This window comes from Gopherus evgoodei, chromosome 7 (assembly GCF_007399415.2).
Source record: "Gopherus evgoodei ecotype Sinaloan lineage chromosome 7, rGopEvg1_v1.p, whole genome shotgun sequence".
Classification (NCBI taxonomy): domain Eukaryota; kingdom Metazoa; phylum Chordata; order Testudines; family Testudinidae; genus Gopherus; species Gopherus evgoodei.
In genome coordinates, this window is record NC_044328.1 from 36,926,053 (window position 1) to 36,950,168 (window position 24,116).

The 24,116-nt window shown below is 39.1% G+C and overlaps 1 protein-coding gene across 1 annotated transcript in view; it reads left to right on the forward strand.

The window, feature by feature from the left end:
- The first annotated feature begins 7,481 nt into the window (after positions 1-7,481).
- Positions 7,482-24,116, forward strand: part of PRKG1 (protein kinase cGMP-dependent 1) — a 925,871-nt gene continuing 909,236 nt past the window's right edge. The window contains exon 1 of the mRNA XM_030570100.1: positions 7,482-8,127. Within this exon, the coding sequence (XP_030425960.1) occupies positions 7,862-8,127 (266 nt within the window). The 5' untranslated portion in view covers positions 7,482-7,861. The remainder of the gene's footprint in view (positions 8,128-24,116) is intronic.

Consider the following 24,116-nt stretch of genomic DNA (forward strand, 5'->3'; position numbering starts at 1 on the left):
AAGCTTATTCAAAACAGCACCTGTGGAGAATCTAGTGTGGATTGGCAATTTCCTAGAAATACTATTCTTAAAGTCTGTTGCAAGATCCTTTTTTTTTCCAGATATAGTGGGTAATTATAATTAAGGCCCTACTTGAATTGTGGGATGATTATCAAATAGCTGTGGCTGAGTTGCTGATAAGACATGGAAAATTGTAGAAAAGTAGTTAATGGACCTTTATTAATTGCGGTAATTTGGAAAAGCCAGAAAAGGCTTATTTTTTTTTAAATGCTGAAACAATATGAACACAATTATTATGTTATGCTTGCTAATTTTTTGATAACCAGACATTTTGCTCCAACTATATTAGTCATTAATATGTAGGGCTCACAGCAGGAGCTCTGTTGTGCTTGGGATAAATGGGGTTCTACTGTGCTAATGGGGGGGAAGTGTGTGTTGCAAACCTCAGAATGTATGCTGCATTGTGCCCTGTGCAAAGTAAGCTAATTAAAATAAAAATTGCAGTGGAAGCCTAATATTGCAGGATCTGCAATTTCCCCAATATCGCAAATTAAGTAGGGCCTTAAATATAATTGCTTTGGGTATTACAAATTGGTCTCAAAATTATAGAAACTTAAAATAAAAATGCAATTGTAGAGCACTGACACTGATGCCATTACTAAGTCAGCATTTGTCAAAAGTGGCAACTTTTTTAGAGGTGTCTGAGATACTACGGGTTTTTTTGCTATACTTACCATGGGAAATAAGTATAACTGACCAGTAATTATTAGCAAAGGCAGAATGTTTAATGGCAACCATATGTGTTAAAAAGTCAATAAAACACTGTTTCTATACTTTGGCAGTGGAATTCTTTGCTATCATCATCAATATAATGGCTTCTATGACACTAGCATTATCATCATAGCTTGTCTTCATTTAATGAGAGGTTAGATGAGACCCTTGGAATTTTATCATGTATTCTGTTGATTATGTGTCAGAGTGGAGGCTAGAAGAGATTTTCTTTAAGGCTCTTCTGTAGCAAGGACAGGGACTTATCTATCTGTATGGAACTCTTTTGGGTTTATGAGTGTGTTGGTAGCATGATGAACATGATCTGCCTGAAACCTAGAATAGGCACAAATGGTTCTTCCTGTGGTAATGTTTTTGTTCATTGGCAAGTAGATGAATCATATTTGAAGTAGCTTGCTGATCACTATGTAAGCAGGAAGTAAAGAATGCCCAGTCTGTCTGGCTAGTCGTTAAACTTCAAGCTCTCCTAAATCCAAGTGGTGCTTGGCGGCCTCAGGAGACTTACATTCTTTTCCGTTGTTGAAGGCTAATGAGGAGGTGACAATCCTGTAGCTTGTGGAGGTATGTAAAGTCTCTCTTCAAAAGCAGAATCTCACATATATATAAAGTGTGTTCCAAACTTAATAACAAGAGCATGTATTTTTTGTCCTCTCTTCTTGACAAGGTGTTGAAGCTACCTAGCCACAGCCCTCTGGATCAGGCTAGCTTTTATGACCTCTTTTAGTGTGGAATGATAAAGTCTACGTTGCATAGAAACAGCTCCAATCAGTTTGGTAGATCATATTATCCTAGCATTGGATAAAGGGCATATGTCCTTGCTGCTGATTTTAGTTCTGCGAGTGACTTTTGACACAATTGATCAATGGAATGGCTAGCTAGGTTGAACTTTCTCTATAATGGAACTGAGGACTCAAAAGCTGGTGATGAGCACTTGATATCATTGCTCAAACATTTCCCATTTGGAGTTCTTCAGGATTCTGTCTTGCCTCTCCCATGAGGAGGTGTAAGAGGATATAAGCCTACATGTCACTGAAAGTGGCTGAATATACATAATGCTTTGGTCCCTTTAACTGTTGCTTTGTTGTAGACTGTCTTTTGACTTTGTGATTATCTGGCAGACACTTTTATACTTAGATGAAATACAGTTGCTTTAAGTTGAACCTAAATAAGATGATGGTAATGTTCATGGCTGGGGAAAATGTAGATATTTTGTGAACTGGAGGATAGCTTGTACATGCATATGTCAGATGGGCCTGCAGTTTAATGTTCCTCATAAGTTGCTATCTCAGCACTGAAACCCATATTAAATTCCACTCTTATTTGGGCTTCTCCTGAAATTGACTTTGGTAATAATTTTGCAACTACTACAGCTTCAATCACCTTCTATGATTTATAGTAGCTGCCAGTAAGCTAACAAACTTGGTTCAAAGTAAGTGTGTGTGTGTGTGTGTGTGTGTGTGTGTGTGTGTGTGTGTGTGTGTGTGTGTGTGTAAATAAATAAATGTAACCCTTAATGTAGGTCCCAGGTAGTCCAATGCCTGTATTTTCCTCTGTTCCTCAGCTGACCTTTGTTAAATAATAGTCCAGCAGGTGTTTTAGGTGCACAAGTATTAGTGGGGTAACCGTGTTAGTCTGGATCTGTAAAAGCAGCAAAGAGTCCTGTTGCACCTTATAGACTAACAGACATATTGGAGCATGAGCTTTCATGGGTGATGCAGGTGCACAAGTAATTCTGTATTGAAGTGGAGAATATGGGGTCTCGTGTGGAGGTGCTGAAAGACCAGGGATTACAAGAAAGTGGTGTTTTAGCTTCTATCTTCCTCTCAACGCATTGTTCTCTGGGGCTATGAAGTGCTGCATAGATATGGGAAAGAGCTGGCTCAGCACTGTGGGCAGGGGTTAAAGCAAGTGGCTCCTCACCACACTTAAGGAGAACTTGTAGTGGTGAATGGGGAAGGAGGAATAAGGTAGAGGTAAAAGCCAGCAGCTCAGGGCCTTCAGTTCACGCCACTGCTTCCTAGAAGCCTCCACATATTATATGGTTTGCTGTGACTTCTGACTTTCCCCTTCTAAGGGGCCTTAATCTGAAAACTCCTGTTGTAGTTAATTGTATTGGTTTATATAGAAATGTGCAGATATTAATCATTAAAGTGCACATACCTTGATAAAAGAAAGAATGACCTATCAATTGTTTTTATAAAACTTTAAATTCAAAGTTGTAATTTAAACTTCATTAAAAGAGGCCAATCATGGTCCATACATAGAACATCTTTCGTTGTTGGTCTCTTTTGCAGTGCCAAATGTGCATTAGGTGCTTTACAAAACAGATAAAAGATAGGACTTGGTCTGTCCCCAAAAGATTACAATATTGTAGATGTGTTTTGCAGGCACAAGGAGAGTAATTAACAGTAGGAGAGAAAGAGAGTAAATAAGGCCAAAGATTACAGTAATAAAGTCAGGTTTTATTCAATTTAAACATACATTTGTCTTGATGTTTTCATAGTTCAATGTAGTCAGTGGGTGTCCCACACAGTGAAGTTGCAAGATGAGTCCATATATACGTGGGTCTTTACTCATGTGAGAAGTTTCCTCTACTTTGCTGGGAACACTAATGTAAATAAGGGTTTCTAGGATGGGGAAACCTTCCTTCCTTTCTTGACTTCATGCTTTACATAATTTAAATGAGAACAACAGACCACTCCATATCTATTTTCAATTTCAGTCTGAATGGAGTGTAATACATTTTAAATTAAGAAAAATGGGTCAATGTGACCTAATAAGATTGAAATTATACACACACTATCCAGCCTCAAAAATAAAATTTAAAGTGAGCATGCATTATTTAGCAGACTGTACAGCACCAGTCTCTGTGGAGCTCCAGAGTCAATTTATAATGATATATTATGCTGTGAATGCCCCAAATAACAATGGGCTTGATTCTGTTCCTACTGAAGTCACTGGCAAAACTCCCATTCACTACAGTGGGAGTAGAATAGAATCAAATAATTGATGGACAAATGAGTTCTCTAGCAGGTGCATGCTGTTAATTAATATTAATATAATATAGATTATCGGACACAGTACTGTTGCATTCCTAAGCTTAGCTCATAATTCTTTTGAATGGCAATGCTGAACAGAAACTTTGAACTTCAATGTTCTGGAAATCCTGGAAAAATTATATTGTTGGCTCCTTTTTTGAGAAGACTGTTTCTTCTCAAACCAGAGATTCAAATGGGAAACCCCAAACTACCCAATGTTCTTCTTTTACAAATAGCATGGGAAAGCTGCATGTAGTTAGCTTGGTAAATATTAGACTTAACCACTAGCAATTTGTCTACAATAATATTTCTCCCTAATCTTGATGTTAACACCACTGTGTTAAACCCCACGATACCATTGTAGAAAGCTGTGAGCTAGGGATTGGAGAACTTGTTTTTCCAAATGTAAATTGCTTGCGTGCATCTGTTGGTCTTGCCTCTTATTTTGTAAGATCTTCAGGGCAGGGACTGGCTTCTCTGTATGTGAAGTGTCTAGAACAATGGGAGACTGGGACCTTCAGGTGTTACTGCAATATTAATATTTTGAAAAGAACTAAACAAAGTTAAGACTCATACTTCATTTGATTTTTGGCAAAACCTGAATTCTTAGATTACTTACTGTGTATCTTTTTCTTTTATATTTCTGTTTTATTTTCCTGGAAGTCCTACAAGCTGGAAAAGAATCAAACAAGAATCTGAGTGGAACAGATCTCCATTAAAAAATACATGCTTTTATCATTTTTTCTAAAAAATAAAAGAAGAGTTTAAAGGGGGAAATGTTTAATAACAATCCGGAAGTGGGAAAATAAGGATTCTTGCAATACTAAACTGTGTTGAATTCTGTTTCTATACACCTAATCTTAAATTCCATGTAAGTACTCCAGCACTGGACTGCTTTAAAAGCATTTAAAATGTTGTTAGGTTTTTCAATGAGTGTATGGATAGCAATCATATCACTTGAGATCTGTGTCTTTCCATCATTCCCCGAAAATGTTCTGGCACTGACCCTGGAAGCAGTAGTCAGGACCATATAGCATAAAACGAATTGGTAAATGAGCTATTTGAGATCAGAGCACAGCTGAACTTTGCATCTGCTTTGTTGTTTCAGTCTTGAATTATATGATTTATAGACTTTTTTAAAAAAATGTTGCTTTTGTGCTACAATGTCATTTTTGCACACAAGATGGCGCTGTTTTCCTTTTAATGAGAAGTGTGTAACAAAACGAAGTTTCAGCTATCTGCCACTGATATACGGTGTTTTTCAAATTTCTGTTTCACACGTATTGAAATAAGACTCTTTGAAGAAATTCCTTATTAAACGTATTTACTCCATATGATTGCTTTTTCAAATAAATAAAGGTGGTGTCCACAAATTCTGTAGCTGAGGATTTTTCAAACTGTTTAAATACTTGTATTTCATTAGAGAGACTTCATTGGGGCAAGACAGCAGAAGTAATTTCCTAAGAGAAATTTTTAAAAAAATCACTTAGAATAGTTAAATGGAGGTGGCTAACTCGACTTTTTTAAAAAATGATATAGTTCCCTTTTTGAAAATGTTCTTTCAAGAAAAGGAAATGCTCTCCCTCCCCACCCCACTGTTCACATTTAGAAGGATCTTTTGCAGGGACCTGAGAGCTTGACACCAGACATGCTCAGACCCACCCTTTCGCCTTTCTTTTCATGCACACAGATGTCTGAAGCTTGCAGTCTTTTGACTTTGAGTTTCATCCTTGCTGCTGCTGTTACTAGGAAAGGACCTTCCAGGTTGAAGCACCCTTCAGGAAACTGTGAACCTGACAGTGCCCATACTGCAGTCCAATGCACAAAGATAAGAAACACAAAAGAGAGAAATATATTTTTCGTTTTATTTCTTTAAGCCATGGGGGTACTGAGTCTGAGGGGCTTACTGTAACACAGTTTTCAGATAGAGATGTGATAATCAAGTTGAATGGTGTTCTTTCTTTCTTTTTCTTTCTTTCTTTTAAAAAAAGATTCCATACAAATCATGTGTGATAGTCTATTCTTAATAAGTATCATAAGGGTGATATCTTGGCCCAGTTTAGGTCAAGGGCAAAAGATGTGGGCCTTGGTGATTCAGAGCCTCTACATCTCATTTGACTTCAGTGCGGCCAGGATTTCACCCTGATACCAGGCTGTTTGGTATCATATAGAAATGTTCCATTGACCTCACCTATTGTACCTCTAATAGATCAGATTCTGATCTCATTTACACTAGTGCAAATCCTAGGAAATCCCACTGGCCCCGAATAATGTGAGAACCAGAGCTGGCCTAAAAGGGCGGACGAAGGAGTAATAAGAAGAGTAGGTAAGAACTTAGAATGCGTTTCCACGTGCTCTGAATCACCAAGGCCCACATCCCAAAAACTGCACCATGTAGAGGCTTATTAACTTGTATGAAACTTTTTATTTTGCGTATCAATCAACTTGCTACAAATTTTAGTTTTTATTGAATGAAAATTCTGATTTTCAGAGGCAGTGAAAAGCTCTTTCTACCACTATTTGGTGAATATGAATTATTTTTTAATATTATAAAGAGGCATTGTTACAAGAAGAGTAACAAGCAAGTAATTGGAAGTGTACTCTGGTGTTAGAGCCTTATAATTTATAAGTGAGAGTGTGAATTGCTTGTTGAACATATAGTACTATAATAAAGAAATACTGAACATGCACTTCAGATGAGATGCAAAAATGTAATTTGATAAGAGGCTGGGCTAATAGTAAACTGTAGTATCAGCAGAGGCATTTTTTTAGAATAAAAGTTGCTATGATTTATTTAGTGTCATGGGTGCTTGGTTTTAAATCTACATCCCTTACATATAATTACATTAGTGGGGTTATGATAATGTAAAACTAAGCTGCTTTAAGCAACCTGCAATTGTATTTTAGGGTGTTTTTTGAAGATCAGAATAGCAGTTCTGGTGCCTTATATGTCCTCTTTTCCAGGAGATAACTATTATCTACTATCAAACAAATACGTTTTTAAAGTACAGTGGAAATGGTGCCATATCAATGCTCCTTATATAAATTGGTAGAATATGTATGGAGGAGGGTCTAGAGGGTCATCAGATTTAAAACAGAAGAATAATTCCGCACACTGCGCTTCTGTGTACTTAAAGACTCAAAACGACAGACAACACAACCAAGCTCATAGATTTTTAGGTGTCCTTTGCCATCAACAGCTATACAGAGTTTGTCACCTTTCAGTTCATGAACATAAAACAGTACTGACCTAGCCCCACTTAACGATTTAGTAAAAATATTGAAGCTTTATTGTGGGGAAAAGTCCTGATTCTTGTGTCGAAATCTAATTACAAGTGATCTTATCCACTCTCATCTTATACAACAAACTGGACCACTGACGCCTTGTCATGCAACCCAGATGAACAGTGGCAAAAGGTGAGGGGTGGGGGGAGAGAGAGAGATAATAGATTCATGTGGGTTATTAGCTGAAGACGCTTTAATATTTATGGAGTACTTTTTTTTTTAATCCAAAGTCTTAGGATCCAGTTACAAGGAGCTGCGTCACCCTCTAGATCACATGGTAATTGTTGCTATTTCAAGGATCAAGTCTTGCAGAGTGGCACAAAGCCCCCCACCCACTTCTTTTGTACCACTTAGTGTCGGACAGCAATAATTGTCTGATGGAGGGAGAGCTGCCGTTCTGATCAAACGCAGTTTAGGAGCTCAATGTACTATGTGTGCTGTTCCCCCCCACCTCTCCTAGAGTGAATCTGGCGGATATCAAGGGAGGAAGGGCAGCTCTAATTGGTTTCTCAGTGAAAGATAATCACCTATTCCCAGCAGAGGGTTCGGATTAGCACTCAGCATCTTCTCTCCACCGATTTCAGATTTCTCTGCCTCCGTTTACAGCCCATTCAGCAGTAAGTGGATCGAAGAAAGCTGTTCACCACCCATTAGTGGCAGCAGATCTCCTGCTCACTTATTTAGAAGCTTCATTCACTCAGCGCTCGCCTTCCCTGCTGCTGGCTAACAAAGTTAGCAAAGGTTGGAAAATGAGCGAGCTGGAAGGGGACTTTGCCAAGATTTTGCAGCTGAAGGAAGAGAGAATTAAAGAGTTGGAGAAGCGATTGTCAGAGAAGGAAGAGGAGATCCAGGAACTGAAAAGAAAACTGCACAAATGCCAGTCAGTGCTGCCAGTACCGACCACCCATATCGGACCCCGCACCACCCGGGCACAGGGCATCTCCGCGGAACCCCAGACCTACAGGTCTTTCCACGACCTCAGACAGGCATTCAGGAAATTCACCAAATCGGAAAGGTAGGACCAAGTGCCTGCAGCCCCCGGGGGATGGTTGCGCGCAGATCCTGTCTGCTCGCAGCTCCGCTTAAGGGGATCTGGGGACAAATGGTAGCTGTTTCTGCCCGTCCCGTGCTGCTGCCAGGCCGGGGAAGGGGCAGACCCCGGAGCAGGGAAGCCTCGCAAAGTTTCCCTGTGTAAACCATGGGCTGACTCCAACCCTCCCAGGCTTGGGCGAGCAGCCTTCTCTGCCCCTCCCCCGCCTTCCTGCTCCGGGCCGCCCCAGGTCAGCACGCCCCGGGCGGGGCAGGGTTACACCCCGCTCCCCATCAGCTTGTGCGCCCCGGCTGTTGTTGAGCCGGCCTGAGCGCTGTGCGCATGCTCAGTAGCCACCCTTGGCCCCGGTGCCCGTGCTCTGCTGGACTGACCCCACAACTTGCCCCATCCTCCAAATGGGGGAGGGGTCAGGACTGGAGACAGCGATAGTCGAAAGCAGAGGGGGAGGGAGCGGCTGAGAGGCAAAACCCGGCTCCCGGCCCCCTCCTGCCTGGCGGCGGCTGCTGCACGACTCCCGGACACCGGAGAAGCCCCATCGATCGGCTCCAGCTTGAAAGCCCCTGTGGCAGCGGGCAGAGGAAGTGCAAAGCGCATTAGGGGCTTTTAGGCGCGGGAAGTGCAGAGCGCGCACTGTAGGATATTGAATTTCCCATTAACCCGAGCGCCCCCCGCCCGCTGTCCCGGGGGGAGCGGGTGGGGGAGCAGCGGTGCAGTCACGCTGCCGGGAACCGCCGGGGGCGGGGGGGGAGGATGTCAAGCAATAGGCTCGTGACAAGTTGCTTGGCGGGGCGCCTCGGCTGCATCGTGGCCACTCCCCAGAGCCCGCCCGGGGGCCCCCTCTGCTGTGGGCCACGGAGGGTGCTGGCGAAAGGGGGCCCTGCCCAGCTGTCTCTGTGGTGATGGACGCTGCTCCAGGGCCCGGCCAGGCTGGCAAAAATGTCCGCTCCTCTCCTCCGTCCGGGGTTGGAAGCTCTGAGCCTCCCCCGCCTACAGCTGCAGGGACAGTCAGCCCGCGGGAGAGGCGTTATAGGGCCCCGGCTGCCGCAGATGATCGGGTCTCCTTCCCAGTCCCGCGGCTGCGTGCAGCGCTCCCCGCCTGGCCGAGCAGAGCGCGGCGCGGGATCCGGAGCGCAGCTCGCGCGGAGGCGGCCTGGGAACAGTGGCGAATTGTTCGCGTGAGAGCAGCCCAGTTCCCCAGTGGAAACGTCTGTGCGCCTGGGCTACAGGCACAGCCCATCTGAAAGAGCCAGAAGGGTGTGATTAAAAGTTGGCTTCGTCACAGCGTCAACGGCTGCCTGTGTGTGTGACTGTGTTTGATGTGATTCCCTTGACTATTTCCCAGCTGCTTTGGGTGACTTACTCCCCTCCTTTCTAGCAGATCCTGACTTCTGCCCGTCTGCCTCTTTAAGAAACTCAGTTCCCCAAAGATTGATTTGGGTGTAAGCCTGATTTCCCTTCCCCCCCCCCTTCAATGCTTCCTTTGCTACCTTTCACCACGGCTTTTTAATTGCTACTTGAGGACTGGGTTTATTTTTAAATTCCTCTCAGTCTGACAGTCCTGCTTTTCAAGCTGGAGGGGGTTCCACCAGGGCTTGAAAGAGGGCACTGTGGGTCTCCAATTAAAATTCATTTGGGCTTGCAATATGGCATTCCAAGTGATAATTGTCAAGTGTGTGACATTCCCACTGGAAAAGCCTTAAAAAGAGATCTGGTATGGAAGTGCCAACCACCAGCCCCCTCCTGCTGTGTCCAAAATCAAGAAAAGCTCATATGTGGAGGGATCCTCTAGCTGCAGACAGATTATTCATTTTATTAGATGTGTCAAAGCACATATTTCTCTTGCAATATACTTCACAAGTATGTCCCCACTTCCTCCTCTTTCTGGTTTACACTAGGACAGAGGGTAAACTTTTTTCCACTCGGTATTTGGGCCCATGCTTTAGAATGGAACCCATAAAGTTTATTTTCAGCAGGCTGACTCACTGTAGTGTAAAGAGTTATGACAAGTTTAATATATGAACATAGCAGTGATTGGAATTGGGGGTGGGGGTGCAACAGAACGTTTAAAGGAGCAGTAATAGCAATATCAAACAATACCTTTTTTTCTTGGTCAGAAAAGTATGGCTGATTGGCTCATTCAGATCCAATATTTTATTCAGAAATAAGGGTGTGCCCTTCAAATTTCTGACATTCCACTTTAACCGCTTTACTTTTTAAATGTTGGTTCTATTCTGGGTTCCCTTGCTAAAAGTTGAAGTAATCTTGATAGGTTTATTGGAGCTGAAAGAGAGAGTTTTATAGAATGACTGAGCCTACAATAACATAGCCTCAAGCAATGTACCCAGTGACAGCTGTGAAAGTTACAGTATCCTCTTTAAGGTCTTCTTTTTAATTGCTGGACCATTGGAGTTTTCTCATCAATTGCAGAATAAATGTACTATGAATATTTTATTCCCATTTGGAACTTGAACATTACACAATAAAAATGATATATGTGAATATTATCGTTACTGCAATTGTGTTCATAATATTTGAACACAATCATAGAAAAATAGATTTTGAAATATTTATTGCTAAAAAATGCAAACAAACTTCTCTAACTATGAACTATAATCACTACTCAAATGCCTTGTGATACATTATCCAGATTTACTTGCATTAGTGGAGTGTATAAAATTAAGACCTCCATAAATAATCTTTGCAAAATGCATATGTCATCAGTGAGAACAGGGAGAAAGAGATCTGGGCTCTTAGCATATGTCAAGCAAATAATGACATTATTGAGAAAATACAAAAATCCTACTGATTGAATAAGGATTGGACACTTTGAAATTCATAGTATCGATCAAACAGACTACAAAAATGTACAGCATTATCTGAATCTATACTATGAATTGTCCCTGACCTGATATTCCGTGGATGAGACAGTTGTTCATTAAAACAATTAAATATAAAAAGCTAAGATCGGCATTGGAAATGAATCCTTTTCTTCAAATTAAAACAAACTCATCTCTCTTTCACAAGTGCTGTTTCTGAAGCTAAATGTTTTCTTCAACAGAAGCTATAGCCAGGCATCTGCAATATGTGAGCTGCAAAAATCGGAGACTCGAAATTTTTTTAATTTGGCCAAATTATCCATAAAGAAATCAGCTTGGATCATAGGCTATTTTGGCTGTCACTTCAGAAAACTGCTCTGCATTGGACACACTGTTATTAAATATAACTTAACATGGCCAAAACCAAGCTCCTGATTTTTTTCCCCCTACATCCCTCTCCTCCCCTGTACTTTTCACCACTGTAATGGTGAACAACACCATTCTCCCTGTGGCTCAGACCTGTCATCTTTGACTTGGCCTTCTCCTTTGACCCATGCATCCATACCATATTGAAATCTTGTCACTTCTTCCTGCATAATACTCCAAGTAATTCCAAGATTCAACTTCTGCTGTCTCCCCATGTTGCCAAAACTCTTGTCCAAGCTCTGATCATCTCATGCCTTAACTACTGTAACCTTCTCCTCTCTGGTCTAGTAATACATATGAAAACTACAAGCTGATAACAGCCAGAGAGGTGACAAGCTGTGATCACTACAAGGGACTGGCTAGGGGTCACACATCCTATTATATTTGTTGCTTTGTCTCTTCTACCCCACCCTCCCTGATTTTTGTTCTATTCATCTTTTACTTTTTTGTCTTTTAGACTGTGAGCAATTTGGGACAGGGACTGTCATTTGTTGTGTTTACACAGTGCCTAGCACAATTGGGCCCAGTCTGATTGAGGCCTTTAGGCAGTACTACAGTGGGAAACTTCTTTCTCTTCCACCAGCAAAATGCCAGTTAATGAGTTAATACTTTCACATCCTTAACGATTTTTGTTTCTCCTCTTAAAATTCTCTGCAGTTTGTCGACATCTTTCTGCCACTGGGGTACTCAAAAAGGGATACAGGTTCTAGGTGCATTCTTCCAGGCCATAGGGGAGAGATGTTCAATGATGCCTCTGCATGTGCATTCCAAAAATCTCAATTACTTTTTATAGTGTTGCATCATACTCCAAGTTCACATCCTTTATCACCCCTGGTCTCTTTCAGCATTTCTACTTTCCAAATATCTCCCTCAAATTAATTTATCTGTGTTTTCAAACTGTTTTTCTCACATGTATTTGTTTATACATTTCCAACGTGAATCTCATTTTGGTCTTGTTCCTGAGAGATGCTTCTGTGTTCTGTAGGAGTTGCAGGTGCTTAATACCTCACAGGATCAGACACACATTTCTTGAGCATATTTCTAACTTTGTAATATATTCTGCAAAATTTTTCCATTGTTAATAACTGTACAATTCCTATGCCCTTACTGTGTCCTTACTGGTGGTTACAACACTTTTCAGTTTAGTATCTGAGAGTTTGTTTAAGGTTCTTGTCCCATATAATTAATGAAGTTAAACAAAACTGCACTCAGTAATGATCCTTGCAGCATTTACTGACCAACCTCCTTCTCCTTCTTCATTTACCCCCAAATTAATACATTGAAACTTAATGTATCATTCCTAACTATTTTTGTTCATGGGTTTTCAGCAGGCATGGGTTATATCAAATCCAATCTTTCAAATATACAATGTATTAAAATGTTTTTGCTGAAGTCTAGTTACATTGCAAGACTCTTGACTACTGTGTTTTGTTTGTCCATTAAGCCTAAACCCAGCAGTTTACCAAAAATAAGATCTTGTTTGTGTGGAATTATGCTTATAATTACTAAGTATCATAGGTTTATGTTCCTAGATGTTTAATAATTGAATGCATTTTTGTTTCAATATTTTACTAGGGTTAAAAGTTAGAGTTTCTAGTTAGTAATTGCCAGGTAGATGTGGTACCTAGAGAAAAATGGTATCTCCAGGATTCTCTGACTTCTCACCTAAAATTGCCAATAGTTCAGTATCTTCATTAATCACCTTGGGACTCCAGGATATGGTATGTACATATAGAGCTGAAATTGATTTGGAGAGTGCAGGATGAGGCTCATTTCTAAAACTGGAAACAACTTCCATATAATAGAAGCCAATAAAATATTTAGAGTGGGGCTGTTTGATTAATTGTAGTTAACTCACGGGATTAACTCAAAAAAATTAGTCTTGATTAATCACAGTTTTAACCACACTGTTAAACAATAGAATACCAACTGAAGCTTATTAAATTTTTTGGTTGTTTTTCTACATTTTTATATATATTGCATTCTGTGTTGTAATTGAAATCAAAATGTATATTATTTTTATTACAAATATTTGCACAGTAAAAATGATAATATTTTTCAATTTGCCTCATACAGGTACTGTAGTGCAATCTTTGTTGTGAAAGTGCAATTTACAAATGTAGATTTCTTTTTTGTTACTTAACTGCACTCAAAAACAAAACAATGTAAAACTTTAGTGCCTGCAAGTCCACTCAGTCTTATTTCTGTACATTTACAGGAGATAATACTGCTCTCTTCTTATTTACAATGTCACCAGAATGTGAGAACAGGCAATTGTGTGGCACTTTTGTAGCTGGCCACCATTCCAGAGAAAATGCTTCCATGCTGATGACACTCATTAAAAACATAGCATGTTAATTAAATTTGTGACTGAACTCCTTGGGGGAGAATTATATGTCTCCTGCTCTGTCTCACCCACGTTCTGCCATATATTCCTTGTTATAGCAAACTTGGATGATGACCCAGCACATGTTCTTCATTTTAAGAACATTTTCACTGCAGATTTCACAAAATGCGAAGAAGATCCCAATGTGAGATTTCTAAAGATAGCTGCAGCACTTGGCTCAAGCAGGGCTGCTAAGAGCGGGCTTGGGCTCCAGTGAAAAAAATCTTTTCAGGGCCCCCAGAAAGGGCCATGTGAATGCCTATTCTCACTTTCACGTGACTGCAAACAGGAAGCGGGCATCATTATTGGTTGCAAATGTAAACAAACTTGCTTGTCTAAGCAATTGACTGAACGAGAAATAGGACTGAGTGGACTTGTAGGCGCTAAAGTTTTACAGTTTTATTTTTGAATGCAGTTTTTTTGTACATAATTCTACATTTGTAAATTCCCCTTTCATAATAAACAGATTGCACTACAGTACTTGTATTAGGTGAATTGAAAAATACTATTTCTTTTGTTTTTGTGTAGTGCAAATACTTTTACTAAAAATAAATGTAAAATGAGCACTGTACACTTCATATTCTGTGTTGTAATTGAAACAAATATATTTGAAAATGTAGAAAACATCCCAAAGTATTCAAATAAATGGTATTCTATTATTGTTTAACAGTGTGATTAATCCTGATTAATTTTTCTAATTGCTTGACAACCCTAATTTAGACCATTATTGACATCAGTCTATCCTTTAAGTTTTGAGTTGTTCTTAATTTATCCCATTAGGGCCTGATCCACTGATGTCAATGAGAGCCTTCCTATAGAGGCCAGTGGACTTTAAATCTCTTTGCTTGCCAAAAGAACACTGATAATTAATTACTGTATATTTTATAGCAAATATTATTGTAATATATACAAATGAATCTGAAATCCTCCTATTAAACAACATTAAATAAACATGATAGAAATTTTGAAAAACAATTATCTTACTAAAAGCAGCAGAGAATCCTGTGGCACCTTATAGACTAACAGACGTTTTGGAGCATGAGCTTTCGTGGGACGAAGTGGGTATTCACCCACGAAAGCTCATGCTCCAAAACGTCTGTTAGTCTATAAGATGCCACAGGATTCTTTGCTGCTTTTACAGATCCAGACTAACACGGCTATCCCTCTGATAATTCTCTTACTGAGAGCATAAGACAGAGTAGATTGTAGATATGAAATTTATTTGGCAGAACGTTAATATTTTAATATGTTCTATTTCATAATTTAATGGGTCAGCATTTTGAAATTCACTATGATCTGAAGAAATCTGTATTAAAATAGAAATACATGAATATTTTCCCTTTTTTATATGCAAGTACTTTTCTTTTTTGCCTTAATCATATTGTGCATTAAAGATTTGCACCTATAAGACAATGGCTGAGTTTTGTTGTTGTTTTTTTTTTAAGGTCATTGAGGAGTAATTTTTCTTCACATAACAGAATTAGTGTTATATGCAAACATCCTGAAAAGACTCTTAAACTATATTGCTCCAAACTAATATCTTTATTGAATAATATAATTTAGTTATAATGAGAAAAGAAAAACATTCTTGTGCACACTTCTATAGATTTGTGAATATTCTGGTATAAACTAAAGCCTTGCAGACTTTACAGATAGCTATCCTATCTGTGACAGCAGATAGGGGTGTGTGTGGTCTTCTAAAAACTGCAATTCTTTCTAATTTTGGAAGGGTTGTGTGTGTAAGTAATTATATTGAAGAAATAAATGTGCTTGTTTATAAATCTCACAGAAAACTTTTGAGGAAGGGGCCATGCTGCCTTTTGAGTTTGAAATATACCTAGCATTTTGTCGATTGGGGCAAAAAACTGGTGGGGTAGGAAAAAATCATTAACGTCATTCCAGCAGTAATAGCATGTAATCTTCTATATTTGTGCTTTGTTTTAATATTCACATACCATGGGTGTGTTTAAATACTTACGTATCTAGATACAAACTACTAGATGAGGTCCTAAAGATCTGTCGTCTATTTGCTGTTTATCTGAACCTAAAATGGAAAAAAAAATCCCCTAAATTATTTCTTCTGTAGCTTAGTAATGGCTATATAGCTAGTAACTAGGTGCTATGGGCATGTCAGTGATGTCTGAGACAGATAATGTAGTATTCCTGGTTGTTAACCAATATTCTTGGGCACTGAGCACTTCTCATGTACAAAGCGCTGCCAAAATTTAATCATGTTTTGGTGCCTAAAGATGCAGATAAGTTCTTACAGTGATTTTCATAAACCCTTTTTTTACTGTTCCCACAAGAAAGTAGCAAAATGGAAATGATTGCCATTTTGGTGCAAGGAGTTTATACCAAACCATTCAAAGGTGTTTTTGCTTTTAAGTTCAGAAAGAAGAGTTCTAGTGTTTGCCACAAGATGGCAGTGGGACTTAATGTTTAACACACAATTTTGGGGTGTATTTTGGTTTCAGTCAAAAATTCCATTTTTATTCTTTGTGCAACTACTTGTTCTCCTGACAAGCAGACATAGTTCAGCTTTCCAGAATCAATAAATCATGCCAAGTCTTAATTTTTATGTCTTTGACATTGTCTAATATGTCAAACTGTAGGAAAAGAATGTGTAAAGAGAACAATGTACAACTTATCTCATTTCAATACTGCTAGATTTCAACATACATCTGTGTGATGCATCCAGTATAATGCTAGGATTTGGCTCTTCAAACATGATCTCAAGGATCATTGTTGATGAATTACTCCATATCAATAACATTTGGAATAAACAAATATCCAATAATTTTTCTTGCAATATTTACTCAAATAAATATCATTTAAGGTCTAGAATCTGACTAGGTACAGCCCTGAGCATGCAGCGGTGGTGCACAGATTGCAACACTAGGGGTAGTCCCAGGAAATATTGTGACTCAGAGAAACACACCACTGAGTCAAATTCCTCTTGCTCCCAGAAGCGTGTTACCTACTGGCCTTTATTACTAGCCATAAATTACAACTCCCTCTGCTGGCTTGGATACTATAGGCAGGGAGTGGGGATGTAGCCAAGATTTTGTCCACTCCCTACTCCTCTCCATCCCACTTGCTCTGGTAAGGAGTAAGCAGGTGAATAGCATCACTTATTCCTATGTGCCTGGATCTGAGGCCTTCAGTAGCCGCCTTAAAGACATTTTTTACTTCCTTATGCATTTGCATCAGCATCTAGTCCTATGATTTTTTTTTTTTTTTGCATCTTCTGTTAAGTTAGAACCTATTCCCCATAGCTGAGGTTCCACAGTAGAAGATGAGTTAATATGAGCTCATGTCTAATTCACTGCACCATTGGAAAATAGCATTCAGCCTTCTTGTATGAAACCTATGTAATTCAGCTCTACCTGTGTATCAACTCAGAAGAACAGCCAAGAGGCTGGAAATACAGTAATAATTCTGGTGCCATGGCTTGTGTGTTTTATACACTTGATGGAGACTTAATACATATATAAAGCAAAACTTGAACTATGCAAAGCTTAAATCTGTAATGAAAGGGAGGGAATTCAGATCTAAGGCTTTCACTGTGTTATGCATATTATTTCTTGGACTCTGGATCACTTGCCGATAGAGATGGAGTGGCTGCCCTAAACCAGTATTTTCTTGATTATTTTTTTTGTCATGTTAAAGTGATTAAACTGTCTTGAATGATATGATGTGTTTGCTATTTCCATTTGGCTTTAAATCTTTATTAAAATCAGAATTGTGTAAAGATTGCTATAAATGTATATGGAATTCCATTTTCAATATAATTACTCCAGCATCTTTTGAGGTTGTAAAGACTTTGTTAAATATTTTATGATCTTTGTCTGAGACTCTGTCCAAAGTGCTCTGGGATGTGTCGCAATAGGCCAACCCTTCTCATGCTCCAAGGTAACTACAATATGCAGGAAACAGTTACGGGTGGTTAATAGTCAACAAGACAGATAACCAAAGAATATCTTTGTCTGTCTAGGTTAGCCACCACAACATATTCAGGAAGAGTATAATTTGTTTTAAAGGTATAGATGAAAAAGAAAATCTCCATGTTAATCATCCCACAGATTACTGATATGATACCATCTGGCTTCAGTGTGTTGTGACATGGCATACTTAAATACTTAGTCCATGGCTGATTAACACAAAAGATCACAATGGCTTCATTAGACTCATTAGGCTTTATTATATCAATATCTTTTTAAGGAGCCTTTACTCCATAGATCACTTCATAGAAAGTAACACAGCATGCTAAAAAGCCCTTATGAAATTTTTGATGCAAACTAACTGCTGTGTGCATGCAGCTACTATGTCTAAATGTTAAATCACTCATTTGCAGTTTTATTTCAGTAATAAATACAGAAGCATAACTCTACTTGTGACTCACTTCCTGCAAAAAAGAGTCCCTTTTGCTAATGCAGAGAGCATGGTCTTGCTAGGTGATGTGTCCTCACCTTTGAAAAGCAGCTGACATGTACGTGAAGTAACTACTTTTATTATTTCATTAGAGGCCCTAGCATTTTGTAGGCCTTGAGAGAAGATAATCTGTTACAGGAATTCTACTGTAATTTAAAAATATATATGAATATTCTGGAAAGAATGGCTGAATCTAAGCCTGATCCTGAAAAATCTATCTATCTTGACTAATCCTTTCTCATTCAAGTTGTCCTGTTGAATTCTGTTGTGCAGAGGTCTGGGCTTTAAGTTGTCCAGGGTAACAACAAAAGTCCAACTCAGCTTGTTTCACAGTGTTTAGAAAAGTAAGCAAGAGTTGCAGACAAGTATCTAGTTACTAACTGGATCACTTAAGTAAAAAAAACTGCAGGTACAATCACGGATTGGCATAACCACAAACTGAAAGATCCCAGAAAAGAGAGGGAGAGCTTATAGTTTAAAATCACTGAAATGTGGTGTGGTTGATTTTAATGGGATGAGGTTGGATATTCTTTTATGTGCAGAGCGCTGACAAGAATAGTGGGATGCAAGGACTGAGCTTCACCATCATGTCTGCTAACCCCACCTTCTCCTGATAGCCACCATGAACTGTTTTTTGTTTTCTTGATGCTGAAAGTCAGTTAACCTGACCAGGCCATCAAAAGGAAATCGGATGACATCAGCAGCTTCAGCTAAATCCTGAACAACACCTGAGATGTGAGCCTGAAGTTCTTGCTGTCACCCTCTCCCTCATGTGTCACTCTGCTCTTTCCCATCTTCCTATCTTGCTCTTTCTGCCTCTGTCTCCTAAGAGTCTGGCATAGCCAGCAGAGACAACGCCACCTTTGCATTGCTGCTGTGGCCCTGTGACCAGAAAGGCAAGCTAAGCAAAGCCTTTACTTCTGCCAGCGCCTGTCAGCCTTTCATTAAGTCTTGGAGTGGCTGATCAGACTGTGTACTGGATCTGTTTCTCCAGAAGTGAGATGGCAAGTGAGAGTCAGCAGTAGAGATAGAAGTTGCATTTTCTATCTTTGCTATTCTTTTCTCTTCCCTTTTGTTTGTGTCTTTTTTTTTTCCATTGAAGGAAACAGAATTGACCTTGAACAATAGTTAAACTATCTAAACTAATGTTTTCTCCTTTCAACAACAAAAAACAGTTAATACTATTTTAGCTCCATCGAAAATGTTATTAAACAGAGGCTTTCCCTGTGCAAGACTATACAGCTAAAGGAAAAAGGAACAACGGATATAATTAATATGGGAATAAGCCAGCAATAGTTTGACACAAAACTCTGGACCACACTTAACTGCTTAATGTTATAACAGCGAACAAGGGTTTTATTAACATCTTATCCCTGGTGTGGCCCATAAGACCCATGTATCAACACAGCACTTAATGGGGCTATTCAGATGAGTAACACTTGGAGGACTGGGCTCAGAAACAAAAAAGATCATCCTGTCTGTTCCCCTGTCAATACAGAGTTGTCCCCAATAGTGTATTCTGAATGCTTTGTTCTGCTCACTTTTAAATTAGATAAGTGATAGGACTTTCACTGCTTCCCTGGGGGGACTAACCCACAGTCAAACAGACTTCACTGAAGTTAAGAAATTACAGTATAATGCAATTTTAGCCTGGAGAAAATTTTCCTGGTTTTGTTATGAATACCTAAAAGTGTTATATACAACTTGATCATAGCATTGCCTGGAACCACCTCTATAATTTTAAACTGTTTCTGTCACTCAAATCTTTGATCTCATTAAGAAAAAAAAAGGAAGTTCTTTAAGTGGGGAATATTACCTTTCAATATAACACTTGGATATAATAGAAATTCAGTGTGGAGTTTGGAAAGGAAAAAAGTTAATCTCTCACTTACTGTTGTATTTTTAAGAGCAGGGCATAGATTTAGACATATATGGCATTGTAAGCTACTCCGCTACAGTGGGACTTTTTTTTTTTTTTTTTTTAGTCACACAGATTGTAGTTTTGTTTAGGCTACATTATTTGAAAGATGGTATAAAATATCTATAATATATGAATACAAATAAATTCCTCAGGGTGATAAAGCGTAGAAAAGGAAAATTACATACAAAGGGATAAAATAACAAAACAAACCCTCTTTGCAGCCTAACCTACAGACCTAGGAAAAAAATCCCTCTCAAGATACCCATTCAGTCACACCTGGAGTTAAATGCTGCTCCTGGAAAATATCTTGCACAGCTCGGGTTCTGTGAGAATGTTGTAATACATGTTGGCCTCGTTGCTGCAGAAGAAAAAGGACTGTTTCCACATTTTATTATTTAGCTTTTTAATATTCCATTCATGGAAGTTCTTTAAACATATTGGTTCCCTTTGTGTTAAACAATTTGTAGATGAGTGTAATTAAAATAGGTGGACAGTAGAAAAGGAATAACTAGTGAAAGCAATAAGGAAAGAAAGTGAAAAGAAAATTCTCAATCAAATCCAAAAGTGTCCATTTTAGCAGAAGAAGCTAATATATTGTCATACCAGTTATCATTGCTTGTAAACAGCAGGATTCATTAGCACAATTTTGGAGTAAAATCCCCCCCGTGTATAATCTGAGCAAATAGGCTTTGTAAAGGATACTACACCAGGGTTGTGGAGGGAAGTTGTGGAATTCACTGCTTCAAGCCATGGGCAGGCCACGACCACTCTTACGCAATATGTAGGTATGACCGCTATGATGTATTCTAAGACTGTCTTCCACTGAGTTTGCTGTTTCCACAATTCACTGCTCACTGGGACTCTTGGATTCAAATCCAATTGAGGGAGAGACATGGTGTAGTAGTCTGCGTACTAGAATAGAGAATTTGAATTCCTGAGATTTATTTGTACCTTCAATACTGCCTGTGCCAACATCTATCTAATCTATATTTCCAAGCCGCCTATTATCTTAGTTCTGCTGGTGCAGGGCCCAGGGGAGATCCCTGATGGTGAAAAACCTGTTAGGAGGGTGATTGTGATGGCTAACCCCTGACAACTTCCCTGCTACCAGAAGTGATCACACTTGACCAATGCAAAATTGGACAGTGGTAATTTGGAATGGGCCTGGGTGTGGCAGCAGTAGGGTGTGTTGATTCAGTAGAGTCTTCAGTGAGGAGACTACTGTAGACCCCTGATGGGATTACTATAGAGTTTCTGACAGATTAAAGCTGTCTACCCCAATGAATTCTCATTGGGGTGCATTGGCCCTTTCTGGTGCAGGGAGAGGCAATTAGCCTGATTCTAACTGTATGTATATATATATTTTAGATGCTGTTCTTTAGTGGTTTCCTTTGTTGTTGTTATTCAGTGGGCTCAGTTCTGTCCTCAGATACACAGGTACAATGTGCATTGGCATCATTAAGAGTTGTGATTGTGTATTTGAGAGCAAAATTAAATGTATAAAACAGTGTATAGCACTGGTCCCTGAAACCTGTAATTTGTTTTCCTATAACCTTGGAATAATGTTGCTTGTATGTTATTTCAAGGACACACTTTTTTCTCTAATCTGATGAACTGGCCAAGACCTTTTAAAAAAGGACGATGAAGAAAAGATGTAGAGGACCTAGCAAACTCCTTGGTTCTTCTATGTGTATTCTGCTCAGGCTTCTTTCCTGCAGCAATACTTGTTGGTATAACATGCCTCAAACCCCCTTGTGGCCCCTCCAGAGGCTTTATGAGGTTGGCACCACTCCAACCCCCCTTTGTTCATCTTATTGCCAGTGGCCTTAGTCAGACCTCCCCATATGTGAGCCTTCTACAGTTTCTTTGCATCACACTTATGTCATTGATTCTTACCCTATAAAGAGTTAGTACTTATAGTTTATTGTAGTTCTTAGTTGAGTTATTTTTTATGCTAATTTGTGGTGCTCAGTACTGGAGGGTTTGCACCATTCTACAGGTTTCAAATGTTGCCGGGGGGGAGAGGTGTCTTGATCACCAACAGTGACCCCTATGCTAGCTGCTTGCTCTGTGTAGACACAGATCACCTTAAGGCAGTGTTTCCCAAACTTGGGATGCCGCTTGTGTAGAGAGAGCCCCTGGTGGGCCGGGCTAGTTTGTTTACCTGCCATGTCCACAGGTTTGGCTCATCACGGTTCCCACTGGCCACAGTTCGCTGCTCCAGGCCAGTGGGAGCTGCTGGAAGTCCCACGCCACTTCCAGCAGCTAAATTTGAACTTGAATAGGAAATAAATATTTTTAAGTCCCTTAACACTATTTTTTAAGAAGGATATTTGAGGGACATATAAGGAGGACAGATTTTTTTTAATTCATTGTTGATGTAGCATATTTGTTCTATCTGCTGAGGCATTCCATAAGGCTGGATGCCTGAAAGACTTCAGTGAGAAGTCATGCCAATTGTCCAATACAAATAGAGTATAGTGTATATATATTTAAACATTAAACATTAGAAAACCAAAGTAATTAAAGAATGCAAGTTCAAAAACATATCACTTGAACATACAAATTGGAGCCTTTCTTCTTTAACTTGCTAAAACAACTGTATTATCAACAGTATTTACTAATACAACACCATAATGAAGAGACATTGTCCCTACTCTAAGGAAATTATGATCTGGAATAGATAAAACACAAAATGAGAGAACACACCTTACTAACCATCTGACTACTTGCTCCAATTTTTAAATGAATTGGCATGGTATATGCTTGCACCGTTTTTGCGACACTTTCTTGGGTTATCAATATATACTAATGCACAATTTCACAGAATGTGCACATGGAAGCATTTGTACCAGCGTTCTTGCAGGAGAATCAATACTGTGTGACTCAGCCGACCAGTTACAACTCAGTACAGGTAAGATGTTGAATCTACAGAGTATTGAATGTCTGAATGAACTAGTCACAATCTTTAAAATGAAAATAGGTTGCTTTAAATTGTTTAATAAATTGGATTAATGAATTACAATGTTACATACTAGATATGCTCTGGTTTTTTTTTTTAAATAAAATCTTCAGACAAATTTATGAATAGTTCATTCAGCTTTAAGATGTATACAGTATAAGGCTATCAGGTTTCTTGATTTCCATATTTTTTTAATAAAGGTTTATTTATTGTTGTTAGTTTGGCATGGGGGTATGGGTTTCCTTTGACAAGGCATTTGAAAGAGGTGGAGTTTGAGGAGGTATTTGGAGCCAAGGATGGAAGTAGTATGGCATTTGACACCCAGGAGATCATTCCAACTGTATTTGGGAAATCTATATGAGAAGGCACAGAAGTGGTTATGGAAGAAGGATGCAAAGCGTGTGTGAAAGGAAGGAGAAGTTGCAAAATGTAGGGTTTTAGCAGTAAGAGAGTGGCAGGGATGGAGATATGTCGAACCGTGAAGGTAAAACTGAGGAATTTGATTCTCTCTCCATGCAAATTTATAGAAAACAGAATTCCCCAAATATTGAAATGTTTAACCCCAAAGCTAAAAATTTGTATGCTGAGAGAAAATAACTCCAAAATGACAATTTAAAAAATCCATTTGTTTTTTAATTTACAGTATGCAGTAAAAATAAAACACCCTTAGATTTTGCACATAAAGAAAATTGAGAGCAGTTACAAATTGTGTTGGAAAGTGCTGTGAGAGGTTTATTATTTTTGCTGCCATTCTGAAGCTGCTGTATCAATCAATAATCAAATATTTATTGCAAGGATCATTTAATTTTAACTGAGAAATCAATACATTTCTTCTTAAAATGTTTGTTTTTTTCTTGAATAGAATTATATGACTCAACCAAATTCTTGTTTTAAGAACATAAGAACGACCATACTGGGTCTGACTGGTCCATCTAGCCCAGTATCCAGTCTTGACAGTGGGCAGTGTCAGATGCTTCAGAGGGAATGAACAGAACAGGGCAATTGTAAAGT